Source organism: Ranitomeya imitator, chromosome 4, assembly GCF_032444005.1.
Source record: "Ranitomeya imitator isolate aRanImi1 chromosome 4, aRanImi1.pri, whole genome shotgun sequence".
NCBI lineage: Eukaryota > Metazoa > Chordata > Amphibia > Anura > Dendrobatidae > Ranitomeya > Ranitomeya imitator.
The window spans coordinates 423,383,492-423,398,796 of record NC_091285.1 but is presented as its reverse complement, the minus strand read 5'-3'; the positions used below and the strand labels follow the sequence as shown (position 1 = coordinate 423,398,796).

The 15,305-nt window shown below is 46.2% G+C and overlaps 1 protein-coding gene across 7 annotated transcripts in view; it reads left to right on the top strand.

Moving 5' to 3' along the window:
- SBF1 (SET binding factor 1) overlaps positions 1-15,305 on the top strand; it is a 260,258-nt gene that overhangs the window by 149,396 nt on the left and 95,557 nt on the right. For 3 of the 7 annotated variants that reach the window (XM_069765468.1, XM_069765470.1, XM_069765467.1), the window contains one exon: positions 192-266. The exons of the other annotated variants lie outside the window; for them this stretch is intronic. In XM_069765468.1, coding sequence (XP_069621569.1) covers positions 192-266 — 75 coding nt within the window. The remainder of the gene's footprint in view (positions 1-191; positions 267-15,305) is intronic. 7 annotated transcript variants of the gene reach the window in all.

Below are 15,305 nucleotides of genomic sequence, written 5' to 3'. Positions count from 1 at the left end.
TGCAGTTTATTTATACCATACTAGTATTATATATCATGCTAAAGAAATTACTTGTGTGTGTGCCGTTCTGTTCTGGTGCAATTACTTCTTCTGTTTTGCTTTTATTCAACTTTTCTTGTGCTATAAATTAGTGTGTATATGTTGTCCTACTCGTAGTGTAACCCCTAGTGACCCCCTATCTTTCTCTGTAGCACCCTCCATATCAATGACGTTTTCCAAGGCCACCTGGCACTGAGTTTATCTCTTGGCAGCTTCCATTCAGAAACGTAAGACCCAACATTTATGCCCAACTGGTCATGGTTTCCTGGTGACTAGTCATTCTTCCTGGGTGCTCAGCGGCTTCCTATCTGTCCTAATTTTACCGTGGCATCGAGAATACCAATGTTACCAGCAATCCTCTGAGCTATATTACTATGCAGAATTATGGGAAAAGCTTTGCATTGGTGCCGCTGTTACATCTTGTAACTTGTCTCAATGTAATGGGGAGTAAACAATGCATTCTGGAGCCTCGGAGCACAGAATTATTGCTCATAAACCTCACGGATCACCTAAAGTTGTCAGTGCACTTTATATAACGGCTTTCTTGCCAATAAATATGCACTTTTATTGGCTAACCTTGCATGTTTATGGCACATGAAGCAGAGGATATGGAAATGCTTGATTGGCAGTGGTGTCTCCTGGGGGATCTAGGAGCCATACAATTTAACCACTTTCTGACCAGCTGAATTTTCTGGAAACCCCGGCAGTTTATGCCAAGAATGATGCAATTCCTGTATGTCACGTTGGGAAGGGGTTAAATGCCAACATGTCTAAGCATTGTTTCACATGATAGCATACTTTGAGAACAGTCAGTGTGCCGCCATATAAACTAGATTGCTAGCGGATGTCAACACATTAGTTCATATAATGTTTAGCAGTTTTGTCATTGGTAATCAATATTTTTCTCAGATCTATTAAATTTGTAACTTTTTTCATTTGTAAATACCACCAGCACTGTAGCCATAATGTGTCTGCCTCTTTTGTAAGTGAAGTTTCTAGTGTTCCCAGACATACACACATGTATGCGTGCACACAGCAATCTTCCTTTCTGGGCATACGCAGAGCACCGATGACTTGACAGAACACACCCTGCTTCAATGCACACATGCGTCAGATTTCCAGAACAGAAGAGATGACGTAGGATGTCATGTACTGTGTAAAGAGATGCACCCTTACCCCCTGATGTGTCGTTGTGGTCTGCATATACCAAGGACAGCATTAAAACTAATTTTGTGTTAATAGCAAGTGTTGTATAGGCTTTCCGGTATGATGCAGATGGGGTGGTAGCATTCTAAATATAATGGGAGCAGTTTGTGTGGCTTGGGAATACCTGACAGTGTTCCTTTTAAGGTACGTAGAATTGACATTGAAAACAGTGACTTAGGTTATGTTCCCATGATCAGTAATACTAGCTTTCTGGGTGCAACATATTTTTGCTGTATCCAAAACGCTGCATTTTGCAGTATAAGAAAAGTGGAAGGAATTAATAGAAATCCTATGCCCACAGTGCTTCTTTTTTTTTACTCTGTATAAACTCAACTGCAGTGCAAATTTCTGAGCCGCAGCATGTCCATTTCTTTTGTGGGAACGCTCAGTCAGACATTTCGCAGGTAAAAAAACGCACATGCGTATTTAGTGCTTTTACTCAGCGGAAATGCATAAAAAAAATACATGTAATCTGTAACTAAGTATGTCTTTAAAGTTTTGTCAAAGCAAAACAGCACCTTTAACACTAGGACTACTGGACTCGTGACCCCGACTAGAACTACTGAAGTGCAAGTAGTCAAAATGACTATACCAGATAATTAATAAAACACACTAATGTTAACCGGGTATCAATAAATTAATAGTTATAAAGATATAGGACTATATATAGATTTGTTATTAAATGAGAACACCCAGAAACCACCCGGTGTGTTAGTAGCGTAGTAGAACACTACAAAAGATCAGATATCGTGCTCACCACATAGAAAAATTCAGGAAATTAATCAGGACAGGGAGTATAATCATATGAATATTATTTTATTAAGTTCCAAATATTAAAACATATATGAAAACCAAAATTATTTAAGTATATATGTATTCAATTATTTAGTGCCCATAGCCATCTGGCTGACATAAAAAGTAGTTTAAATCTCCATAAGGTCATTGGCATCGCCCAATTAAAAACATTTTTTTAGAAAAAATATAAAAACTATATATAAAAAATTCTAATATACCTTATTTATATAAAAAAGGTGCCGCAATGTGCATATAAAAAAATTGAAAGTGGCAAGTGTAAGGTGAAGTATATTGCGTTAAAGCCAAGGTGCAGCAAAAATAGTGCTAAGGTGCTAAACGGTAGGCAATATAGGGAGACACTTCAATTGATTTGTAAATAGACCACTATGGACAGCCAGGGCAATCTGGGGCACCCCAACGTGCGTTTCGGACGCACTGTTCCTTCGTCAGGGGGTCAATGACTAAATTAACTATACCAGTAGTCCTAGTGTTAAAGATGCGCAAACATAGATATGGGGTCGATAGATATCTGTGAGATATACAATTAGTGTTTTGCATGTGTAATTTACTGTACATGTATTAAGCAAATAAATGAAAAGAAACAATGTGAGGTTCTTCCTAGTTTTGATAACCAGCAAAGGTAAAGCAAAAAGCTGTGAGCTGATATTATCAGGCTGGGAAAGTCCATGGTTATTGGGCCCTGCCCAGCCTAAAAATAAAAGTCTGCAGCCACCCCAGAAGTGGCGCATCCCATAAGATGTGCCAGTTCGGACGCTTTGCGAAACTCTACCTGATTTCCCTTGTGTGTTGGCAATTGTGGGTAATAGTAGTTGGGGTTGATGTCAGCTGTGATTTGTCCAAAAACAGTGGACATCAAGCACTGGGGTTAGAAATGGAAAAATATCTATCAGACTAAGCTGCTATATTAATAAATCACACACACACACACACACACACACACACACACACACACACACACACACACACACACACACACACACACACACACACACACACACACACACACACACACACACACACCCTGGTTCACAAATGTATTTAAAAAAAAAAAAAAAAAGCCATGCAGGTCCGTCGTAGTCTAAGGCCGGTTTCTCACTTGCATTCCCCTGATGTGCGGCGGGCTGCGGACTTCCTCCGTGAAGCCCCGCCCCCGGCCGCACCTCCGCCTACATCTGCATGCGGCCCGCATGTGACCTGCGTACCTATATTTAACATTAGGTACGCAGGTCGTGCGGCTGTATGCGGATGGTGCCGCATGCGTCGTTTTGACAATGCGGCAAAAAAAAAAAAAAAAAGCTACATGGCTGCGTCTCCGCTGGTCGCCGCATCGTCAAAACGACGCATGCGGCACCATCCGCATACAGCTGCACGACCTGCGTACCTAATGTTAAATATAGATACGCAGGTCGCATGCGGGGAGGTACGGCCAGGGGCGGGGCTTCACGGAGGAAGTCCGCAGCCCGCCGCACATCAGGGGAACGCAAGTGAAAAACCGGCCTAAGGCTTCTTTCACATTTCCGTCGGTACGGGGACGTCGCAAACCGTCGGCCCGACATACCGACGGAAGTTGTGCAAATAGTGCACAATGTGGGCAGCGGATGCAGTTTTCAGACGCATCTGCTGCCCATTATGAATTCCGGGGAGGAGGGGGCGGCGTTCCGGCCGCGCATGTGCGGTCGGAAATGGTGGTTCCGACGGACGAAAAAACGTTACATGGAACGTTTTTTTTCCGTCATGACAAACCTCAAAAATACGCCATGCGTCGCAATGCGTCGCTAATGCAAGTCCATGGAGAAAAAAACGCATCCTGCGGGCAACTTTGCAGGATGCATTTTTTTCTCCAAAACTACGCATTGCGACGTTGGCCAAACGACGGAAGTGTGAAAGAGGCCTAAGGAATCCGCAGTCCATCAATTGATACCTGAAAACCTAAAAAGAGAGAAAAATACTAGACAATGTCCCTCGTTCACCAGTTTTATTCCAAAAAATGTTCCCACACATCTTTGATGTAATCCAGCCCAGGTGTTTGTGAACAGCAGTAACGTTACTGACATAACCGCTCATCAGAATCGCTGAGTTACGCTGCCCTTTGTGAGACTTGGTGACTCTGATGAACAGTATAGTTACTGACATAAGTGCTGTTCAGATCCGCTGGGACTTGGGAAAGTGTAAATATAATGTGTGTGTGTGTGTGTGTGTATGTATATGTATGTGTGTGTGTATGTGTGTATGTATATATATATATATATATATATATATATATATATATATATATATATATATATATATATATATATATATATATATATATATATATATATATATATATATATATATATTTGTGTATATGTATGCTTTTATTATTTTCCCTTCCCCCATGACGGCACGCCTGAGAGAGGGGATCCGCCGAGTCAGGACAGGAAACCCTACTGAAAATAAAAGGTGGGTACCTCTGTGGCTTCAGATGGGTTTCCTGACCCTCATGCTGAACACGGCGAAGTTTCCACGTACCCATTACCTGTCCCGGCGTGGAAGAACAGGCAGCGCCTGTGCGTCGGTGTTCGGGTTGTGGATCCGCCGTCCGCAGGTCCTCCGGGGCTCTGCGTCCGAGCGGGCGTCCGTGCAGCACGGTCGGATGGCCGGGCTCCTTCCGTGGCTGCTACGCCGCCCTCCTCTCTGCCGGCATCCAGATGCGGCGGCCGCTTCCGGGTCGCCTGTCTCATGTCACACGCAAGGCACTCTGGTAATGGGCGTGCCCGCGTGGCGTCGGAGGCGGGCGCTGGATCCAAGATGGCGGCGCCCATGAAAAAAATGCCGGCCAGTGGAAAAGGACTCCGGCGGTGCGGCAGAGGAGGGGAGGGGCCACCATTGGGCACCGGAGGAGGCGGGGAGTGCAGTGGATCCCCCATGAAGGGGGGATGACTACAGAAGACGCGCTCATGCCCATAAGCTTCATCATGGAAGTGGAGCAGCAGCAGCCGCCATCACAGCAGTAGCAGCCGCATCAGGAGCTATTGCCAGATGCCTTGCCGAGCCACCAGCATACCAGGAGCAGCCGCTCAAGTGGTAGGAGCAGCAGTCGTCCTGTCCGGCAAGACTCTTCGGCGTCCAGAAGGGACGCTGCACGTGCATCTGTCCAGCCTCTGAAGTACCCTTGACTGTTAGCGGTGGTGAGTGACCTACGTGAATGTCACCCTTATGGTAACAGAGTCCATTTTTTCAGTTTGATCACTAGGGGTCGAGGAAATCTAGCGGCAAAACAAAGAACCAAGAATGTGCCCTTTGTAAAGTTCCGCTTGCAGTTCAGTGGCAGAAGGACCTCTGCGCTGACTGCATTAATAAAACTATACAAGATGAGACCCCTACTTTCTCCTTCGCCTCATTGGGGGACACAGACCGTGGGGTGTATGCTGCTGCCAATAGGAGGCTGACACTAAGTGATACAAAAAAAAATTAGCTCCTCCCTGCAGTATACACCCTCCTGCTGGCTCTAAGCTAACCAGTTCTTGCTTAGTGTCTGTAGGAGGCACATGGGTCTGTTTCAGACCCCAACGTTTTTATTTTGTTTACTTTTCTGTAAATTTTTATTTTTTAATTAACGGAGTGAAGGGGGCGACGGTTCCTTTCAAGGTTCCGATTTCCCCCGAACCATCAACAGGCGAGCACGGCGAGTATACCTCCCCGTACCTTTTCCTGCGACGTGGGAAGCCATGCCTGAGCTCACTTCAGGGACGACGGTTCCTTTCATGGTCCCGATCTCCCCACACCAGCAGCAGGCGACCACATGGAGTGTCGCCTCCATGTATCCTCTCCTTTAGCCAGGCCTAATGCCGGACAACTGACCCTGTCCACCCGGACTGAGCTCCGTGGCTGTACAGAGGCCCCTCTCTATGGCGTCCGAGCAGCCCCCACTGTCCCATCACTGTGAAAGCGGATGGCACAAGGAGGCGGACGGTTCCTCTCCACCTCCCTAACAAACGGATGATGGATTGAGTATCCCTGCACCGTCCACGCTGCACAGAACAGCGCTGAAACCCACATCCGCGGCGGCTCCATGCCGGGACGCGCATCGATGGTGAGTGGATCCATCTTCAGTGGGATATGCACATGCTGACAGGCAGCCTCAGCCACTTCCCTGTGGCCCACCTCTCTGAGGTAACGCTCTGGATGGCTGCAAAAATTTAGTCCCCGGCTTCGGCCGATTTGTAGGCCGCATCCTGGAAGTCTTGCCTGGAACGACCCACTGGTGACGTCCGCCGGCTACAGAAATTTAGGCCCCGGCTTAGGCCTATTCAACATCGTGTCTGTGGCTCCGCCCCCAAATTGGCGCTTCTCACTCTCTGCGAGATTTTATCAACTCTGCAGCTCCCGGTGGCCATCTTGGTTCACCCGGCCAGCTCACACTGGGGTGACAGTATTTATTTATTTATTTATTTTTTTTTATTTTTATTTTTTTTCTGGTCTTAAAGGTGCATGACCAGTATTCTCTGGTCTTAAAGGTGCACGACCAGTATTCTCTGGTCTTAAAGGTGCACGACCAGTATTCTCTGGTCTTAAAGGTGCACGACCAGTATTCTCTGGTCTTAAAGGTGCACGACCAGTATTCTCTGGTCTTAAAGGTGCACGACCAGTATTCTCTGGTCTTAAAGGTGCACGACCAGTATTCTCTGGTCTTAAAGGTGCACGACCAGTATTCTCTGGTCTTAAAGGTGCACGACCAGTATTCTCTGGTCTTAAAGGCGCACGACCAGTATTCTCTGGTCTTAAAGGCGCACGACCAGTATTCTCTGGTCTTAAAGGCGCACGACCAGTGTTCTCTGGTCTTAAAGGCGCATGACCAGTGTTCTCTGGTCTTAAAGGCGCATGACCAGTGTTCCCTGGTCTTAAAGGCGCATGACCAATATTCTCTGTTCTTAAAGGAGCATGACCAGTATTTCCTGGTCTTAAAGGCGCTTGATCAGTCCGAGGAGCCCTCCGCTGCCGACCCCAGCTTTATCCTCTAGTTCCCCTCAGTGGACTTCTTCACTGACCAATCCATGGTTCTCTGACCAAGAGATTGAATCCCTCTGTGTACCCTCTGTGCTTGGAGTGCTCGCAGGACCAATATACAGGGTCCCTATCCTACATGGGAGCCGTCGGCTAGCAGGGGCCGCAAGTATTCTAGAAACGTGCAGGCATCTAGAAACATACAGGTATCTAGAAACATACAGGTATCTAGAAAACGGAAGTTTTTCGTTTCCTGCTCCCTCACCAATGATTTGATGACAACAAGGCTCTGAATATGGATTGGATATTGCCTGAGCTTGCCAGAGCTTCAGAGACTAAACTCCCTCGAGAGCATTTGCCATTCAATTCGGATAAGCGATTCACTGGACAAAAGCCTCTACGTGGGATGCCATGCCTGGCCTGTTTTTTAAGGGCGACGGGTCCTTTAAAGGGCACCGATCTCCCCACACCATCAACAGACGAGCACACGGAGTGTCGTCTCCATGTTTCCTCTTCTGCATCCAGGCCTAACGCCAGACAACCTGTCCTGTCCACCTGGAGACCTGTACTCTGTGGACATATAGAGGCACCCTTTTTGGCGTACGAGCTCCCCCCTCTGCATCACCACTATTTAGTGGATGATGCAAGAAGGCTGACAATTCCTCTCCACTTCCCTGTTAAGAGGTTGATGAATCGAGGGTTCCTAATTTTTATCTCTGCACCGTGAAAAGAGGAGATGGCAAGAGACTATGACCTGCTGGATGCAGCCGCACATTCTGCCATGGGGCAGATTAACCGGGTAGAATCTCCTGTGGTATACCTACCAGTATCCCTACCTGATGGGTCATCAATTAAAAATACCACGGACTGTCAGATAGCAAATCTGGTTCGTTCCGGCTTCGGGTCCAGCGCTCTATCCTCCCTAGCGGCCGCATGGATTGTTAGAGCAATGGTCTCCTGGCTGGAGACCTTAACTACCCTGATTCACACCAGCAACAACTGGCCAATCAAATCCTTTGAGCGGGAGACTGACAAAGGATTGTATAAGGATTGTCCAGCACAGTCTAGATCTAAGGGATCTTGGTTCCAAACAGGGGAACGAAAAGTAAGATCGACCCTGGACCTCAAACTTCTAACAACCTTTGACATGGTCCTCCTTCTTTGGATGGAGTCCCTCCGCTCAGCCATTACTTCAACAGAAAAAGGTGCAGTTTCCGGCATCCATCGACATTCGGGTTGCTTGCCCTCTGCAAAAATTCCTTCGCCTTTCCATTCGTCAGCAGCATTTTCAAGTCACAACCTTGTCCTTCGGCCTTGCTTCCGCACCCAGAGTGTTCGCTCGGGTCATGGCGGATGTCATGTTTCTCTTGCACTCTAGAGGCGTGCTCGTCCTGCCCTGTTTGGTCTGTCTAGCCTCCCTTCCAGGACTACGCTGAGTCGTCTATATCTCTTGCGATACCTTCTCTCCTGGGCTGGCAGCTACACTTAGACAAGTTCTCCTCATTTCCAGCCCAGCAGATATCCTTTTTGAGGATGATCCTGCACACTTCTAGAAGGATGGTAATTCTTCCTCGAGACAAGGTCATGGCCCTTCAACAGGGAGCTCGCACAAGGAGAGTTCTGAGGACTTGATTACTCACCCCCTCATTTCATTCGATTTGCTAAGAGAGTTCTGAGGAAGAATGGTGACGACAATGGAAGCGGTTTCCTTCGCTCCGCTCGTTTTCAGCAAGTCAAACAGATTTTCAGACAATAGTCTCTGAGCTCCTTCATCCAGGGCCTTTCTCCCGGTTCAATGGTTATTAGTAACTACCAATGCCAGTCTTCTTCTCCCCATCATTGTTCTGCAGATCCGAACGGTAGTTTTACAGCAGGTCCACTGCCTTCTGGCGGGTCACCCTATCCGAATTCAATTGGATAATGCCACGGCAATGCCTTACGTCAGTCATCTAGCAGGTACCCACGGTCAGGCGCCATAACCGAGGTTCCTCACTTTCTCTGATGGGCCGAAGTCTATTATTCAGTGATCTCGGCAGTATATATCCCAGAAGTAGAACTCTGAACGGCAAACAAATTCAGCCGTCAGGGTTCCGCCTCAAGTCAGTGGGAACTTCACCCCGAAGTCTTCCATCAGATCTGTCCTTACTGGAGCTCTCCAGTTGTAGGTGGGATGACATCCAGACTGAAGGCCAATGTACTCGAGTTCGTGGTTCGGCCTCGAGATCCAAGAGCCATCGCTCTCCATGCTCTGGTTCTGCCATGGTACCAGTTTCCATAACTCCCCTTCCACTGCTTCCGAAAGCCTTTCGGAAGCAGAAAGGGGCCCCAGTGATCCTCAGAGATCCGCACTGACCACGTCCGTTTTCTGTTTGCGGAGCTAGTATCTTCTCGCCTTATTGCAGCACAACTGCAAGTAGGGACTTTCTCACAGGGAGTTTTCACACGTAGTTCTTCCCTATCGCATACCGTTAGATCATTGGGACCTTATTATTCCTAGGAGCCTTACAGTAGGCTCCTTTTTCATCCGGGCAGACTTTACTATCAGGGAAAGTCGTCCCGTTCTCCTCTGCGATATTCTCACTCTGACGAGTCTTCGGAGCTAGCTTTTCTGCTCTTTCAGACTTTTTTCCCTTATTACCTTCGAGGCAAGGTTGTCCTCAGGCCATCTCCATCCCTTGTTACCAAGGTGGTACTGTATTACCACTGTTATGAGGGCTTAGTTCTTCCCTCATCTCTTTTGGCTCCAGTCCACAAAATGGAATAAGATCCCCCATATTCTGGACGAAGTGAGTGCTCTGAGTAGGTACGTCTTGACAACGGCATCCTTCTGAAGGTTGGACGTTTTATTTGGGCTTCCTGACGGTAGAGGAAGGCTTCCTGACATTTTCAGGAAGGGTTTAGCCGTTTCATCGACCATGATAACATGGTGAATTATTTTCACCATCCAGGAGTCCTTCCGTGCTAGATGTCAGCGTATCTCCCTGTCTATCAAGTGTCCTAGGCACCAGGCGTCTGCAAGGCACGCCTGCAAGCTTGCAGATTCGTCCAGTCCGCATGCATTCTTGAAGCACTATAATTCCCACACTTCCACAGATGTGAGTCTGGGCAGGCGGACTCTGCAGGCCGTGGTGGCGCACTTGTAAGTAGCGGTTACACAGGGCCTGATCTATTGTTGTCCCCACCCAGGGACTGCTTTGGGACGTCCCACGGTCTGTGTCCCCCAATGAGGCGAAGGAGAAATAGGGATTTTTGTGTACTCAACCGTAAAATCCTTTTCTCCGAGCCATTCATTGGGGGACACAGCTCCCACCCTGTTATTAGCTTATGCTTGTTTTTTTAGAATATGACATGCTATACGCTCATATATTGTTATTGATCTCCTACTGCTTTTGCACCGAACTGGTTAGCTGAGAGCCAGCAGGAGGGTGTATACTGCAGGGGAGGAGCTAATTTTTTTTTTGTATCACTTAGTGTCAGCCTCCTATTGGCAGCAGCATACACCCCACGGTCTGTGTCCCCCAATGAATGGCTCGGAGAAAAGGATTTTACGGTGAGTACACAAAAATCCCTATTTCGCCACTAGCCTTAAAGCCATAACACAGGCAGAGATAAGACTCCTTAAAACTGGCCCTTTAAAAAAACAGGGAGGAAAAGCTGCAAGGAGTCTTCGGTTTTGGATGCCTCTCAGAAACGGGAGAGTCATAAATCATCCTGGTCTCCCTCTACCTCCTCCGCCTCTTTCCAGTCCTCAGATTCCTCCTCAGTGATACAGGGGGTCGACCATGTTTTCCAACTGAGGATGTAGAAAAACTAGTAAAAGCGGTCAGGTCTGCAATGGGTCTTAAAGAGGAAAAGATTCCTAGGTCACTTGAGGATGTCATGTTTGGCGGGTTAGAAGAAAAAAGGAAATGTACGTTTCCGGTCAATGCAAAAATCAAAGCATTGTTCGAAAAAGAATGGAAAAAACTCGAGAAAACCTTGCCTTCTTCATCAAAAAGGAGATATCCTTTTGAGGAAAAAGAAGACACAAAAGAGAATGGTAAAACCAAAAACACTCAGTTTGAAAAAATGTTTGCAGTAATCCGCAAGTGCTAGTAAAAGATGTAAATAACAGGGTATTTGGTTGATACGTTTTTTGCAAAAAATGTATACTAAGCTGCTCTACCAATCTTCACGGTATACCCATATCAGAGCAGTCCTAACTAATGTATGCAATCCCTATCTGATGTATTTAAAAACCTGATCATCTGTATATTACCTGTGTGAACAGGGTTCAGAGAGGAAAAATCCATGTGTGCATACAGGGCAGAACAGCTTTTGTGCAGCTAGCCCAAGAGGAGTGGTGGAACTCCCCAGTCTTGTAGACACAAGAGAACAATCATGGAAACAGGAACACATGGGCTACTTGCACAGTGAACAAGTCTGTAAGAACATGTTCACACACCACCAAGAAACCTGAAGACACAAAAGAGAATGGTAAAACCAAAAACACTCAGTTTGAAAAAATGTTTGCAGTAATCCGCAAGTGCTAGTAAAAGATGTAAATAACAGGGTATTTGGTTGATACGTTTTTTGCAAAAAATGTATACTAAGCTGCTAACATTAGTTAGGACTGCTCTGATAAGGGTATACCGTGAAGATTGGTAGAGCAGCTTAGTATACATTTTTTGCAAAAAACGTATCAACCAAATACCCTGTTATTTACATCTTTTACTAGCACTTGCGGATTACTGCAAACATTTTTTCAAACTGAGTGTTTTTGGTTTTACCATTCTCTTTTGTGTCTTCAGGTTTCTTGGTGGTGTGTGAACATGTTCTTACAGACTTGTTCACTGTGCAAGTAGCCCATGTGTTCCTGTTTCCATGATTGTTCTCTTGTGTCTACAAGACTGGGGAGTTCCACCACTCCTCTTGGGCTAGCTGCACAAAAGCTGTTCTGCCCTGTATGCACACATGGATTTTTCCTCTCTGAACCCTGTTCACACAGGTAATATACAGATGATCAGGTTTTTAAATACATCAGATAGGGATTGCATACATTAGTTAGGACTGCTCTGATATGGGTATACCGTGAAGATTGGTAGAGCAGCTTAGTATACATTTTTTGCAAAAAACGTATCAACCAAATACCCTGTTATTTACATCTTTTACTAGCACTTGCGGATTACTGCAAACATTTTTTCAAACTGAGTGTTTTTGGTTTTACCATTCTCTTTTGTGTCTTCAGGTTTCTTGGTGGTGTGTGAACATGTTCTTACAGACTTGTTCACTGTGCAAGTAGCCCATGTGTTCCTGTTTTGAGGAAAAAGACTGCGAATCCTGGGAGAAAATCCCTAAAATTGACGGTGCGGTTGCTAAATCTTTGAAAAAATCGTCCCTTCCATTAGAAGATTCAGGTGTCCCAAAAGACCCGCTTGTCAAAAAAACAGTTTTTTGAGACACATCTGGGAAGCTTCGGCTGGGGGCTTCAAACCAGCAATAGCTGGGACATGTACGGCTCGTGCTCTCATGGTCTGGCTACAGCAGATAGAAGATCAGCTAAAGGATAAAGTTCCTAGAAGTGATATCCTTGCAAATATATCCTTAGCGCAAGGAGCAGCAGCTTTTTTGGCAGATTCCTCTGCGGATTCTGCAAGATTAACAGCTAGAGCAGCGGGCTTAACCAATGCGGCAAGGAGAGCCCTATGGCTTAAAAGTTGTCTGGGGGGTTTGCCGTCTAAACATAAACTGTGCTCCATCCCATGCGACTGTCAATTCTTTTTTGGAAAAAAGCTTGAGATCTTGAAACATGCAGGAGATAAAAAGAAAGCCTTTCCAAGTTTCTCTAGAGATCCCAAAAAAACTTTCAAAGAAGATTTAACAGAGGTCGTCCCCCAGGAGATAAAAAAAGAAATTGGGAGTTTAAAGATAAAAGGGGATCGGGCTATATGTTCAAAGGGCCCTCTACATCAGCAAAAAAATCCCCCCAATAACATTACATCAGAGGTTGGAGGAAGGCTCTCCCTCTTCTTTCCGGCCTGGATAAACATCTCCCCGTGCACCTGGGTTTTAAACATTATTAAAGACTGCCTAAAAATAAAATTCATCCATACACCCAGGCACAATTTTGTAATCACTCCCCGGAGGAAGTCCCAGCAGGAGCAATCTGCTCTGGAAACAGAAGTCCTCGGACTTGTTCACAAAAATGTCTTGCAGGAAGTCCCGGCTCTGGAGGAAGGAAGGGGGTTTTACTCCCCCCTCTTTCTGTTACAAAAACCAGATGACTTCTGGAGAACCATAGTAAATCTAAGAAAGCTCAATCAATCAGTAGAGAACTACTCCTTCAAGATGGAGTCCATCAACACAACCACCAAGCTTCTGTTCCCTCACTTTTTCATGGCAGTAATAGACTTAAAAGATGCATATTATCATATCCCAATACATCAGGAATATCGGAAATACTTAGAGTAGCGCTCTACATACAAAACCAAGTGAAGCATTAACAATATACAGCCCTTCCATTCGGCCTGTCTGCAGCTCCCAGGGCCTTCATCAAGGTGATGGTAGAGGTAATGTCATACCTCCGATCCCGGGATGTAGTGATTGTCCCATACCTGGACGACTTGCTTGTGGTAGGGAAGACAGAGACCCAATGCTCCCATCATGTAATAGTTGTAACATCAACTCTAATAGAGCTGGGATGGATAATAAATATCCCCAAATTAAAGTTAGTTCCAGTAAAAGTGCAGTCCTTCCTAGGATTACTGAACTCCGAGCGTCAGCTCTGCCTCCTTCCGGAGAACAAAGTAGCCAAAATAATCAACTTGACCAGTACAGCAATACATCAGCCAGCGATGACCCTAAGAAAAGCAATGTCCCTACTAGGCTCATTAATGTCTTGCATTCTGGCTGTAGGATGGGCACAATTCCACCTGATACAACTGCAGTGGGAACTTCTGTCAGCTCAGAAACTGTTAAGAGGGCAGTTGGAAGGAAATCTGTCTTTCTCAGGGCTTAAGAGATTCCCTAATTTGGTGGACTGTGAGGGAACATCTCACAATGGGGGTACAGTGGCAGAAACCGGTCGAAGACATCGTTACGACCGACGCAAGCGGTAATAGGTTGGGGGGCTCATCTGAGGTCTCATTCAGTACATGGAACCTTGTCCTTCCAAGAAAGGAATCATGGCTCAAACGAAAAAGAAATATGAGCAGTGGAAAAGGCCTTGACACATTTTCTCCCCTTGCTCCAGGGCCGCCATACTCGAATCATGAAGGACAATCGAGCAGTGGTGGCTTATATCAATCACCAAGGGGGGACGAGGTCCCGGGGCCTCATGGAGGTGTCAAATCTACTTTTCCAGTTGGCAGAACAACACCTGTCATCCCTCACAGCACTACACATAAGGGGTGTAGAAAACACACAGGCAGACTTCCTGAGTCGCAGAGGTCTGAGAAAGGGGGAATGGTCCTTGAACCCCGAGGTGTTGCAACAAATAATACAAGCCTGGGGTACACCAGAAATAGACTTATTTGCCACCTTATACAACAAAAATGTTGCTCCCTAAACCCAAGAGAACATCCTTTTGCGGTAGATGATAGTGATGATTCCAACAGTAGTCCGGAAGAACAGAGAAGACCGAGCAAAAATAACTCATAGCTCCATTCTGGCCAAGAGGGCCATGGTTCTCCCTTCTAAGGCGGATGTCATTAACAGACCCATGGATTCTGCCAGCAGTTCCGGACCTGTTAACCCAGGGATCAGTGACCCACTCTCAGGTGATGGGCTTCCATCTGGCAGCCTGGAATTTGAGAGGGTGTTACGGAGTAGCCAAGGATTCTCACCAGGGTTAGTCTCCACCCTTTTGAAAAGCAGAAAGCCTAGAACATCTAGAATCTACGGTAGGACGTGGAAAAAGTTTCTTGACTTCCTGGGTGAACTTTTGGGGGATGTAGCTCCAGTGGGACCCATCCTAGAGTTCCTGCAGGCAGGGTTGCAACTCAGATTAGCAACTAGCACCCTTAAGGTTCAAGTTTCAGCCTTGGGGGCCCTATACAACTGCAACCTAGCATCAAATAGGTGGGTTTCATGATTCATAAAATCCTATGGCAGGTCTAGGACGGTTATTATCCCCAAAATCCCTCCTTGGGATCTAAATTGTCTTAGAAGCCTTAACAAAAGACCCTTTTGAGCCTTTGCAGGAGTGGTCAACTAAATTACTCAACCTGAATACTGTCCTACTGGTAGCCCTAACATCGGCCTGTAGGGTAGGTGATTTA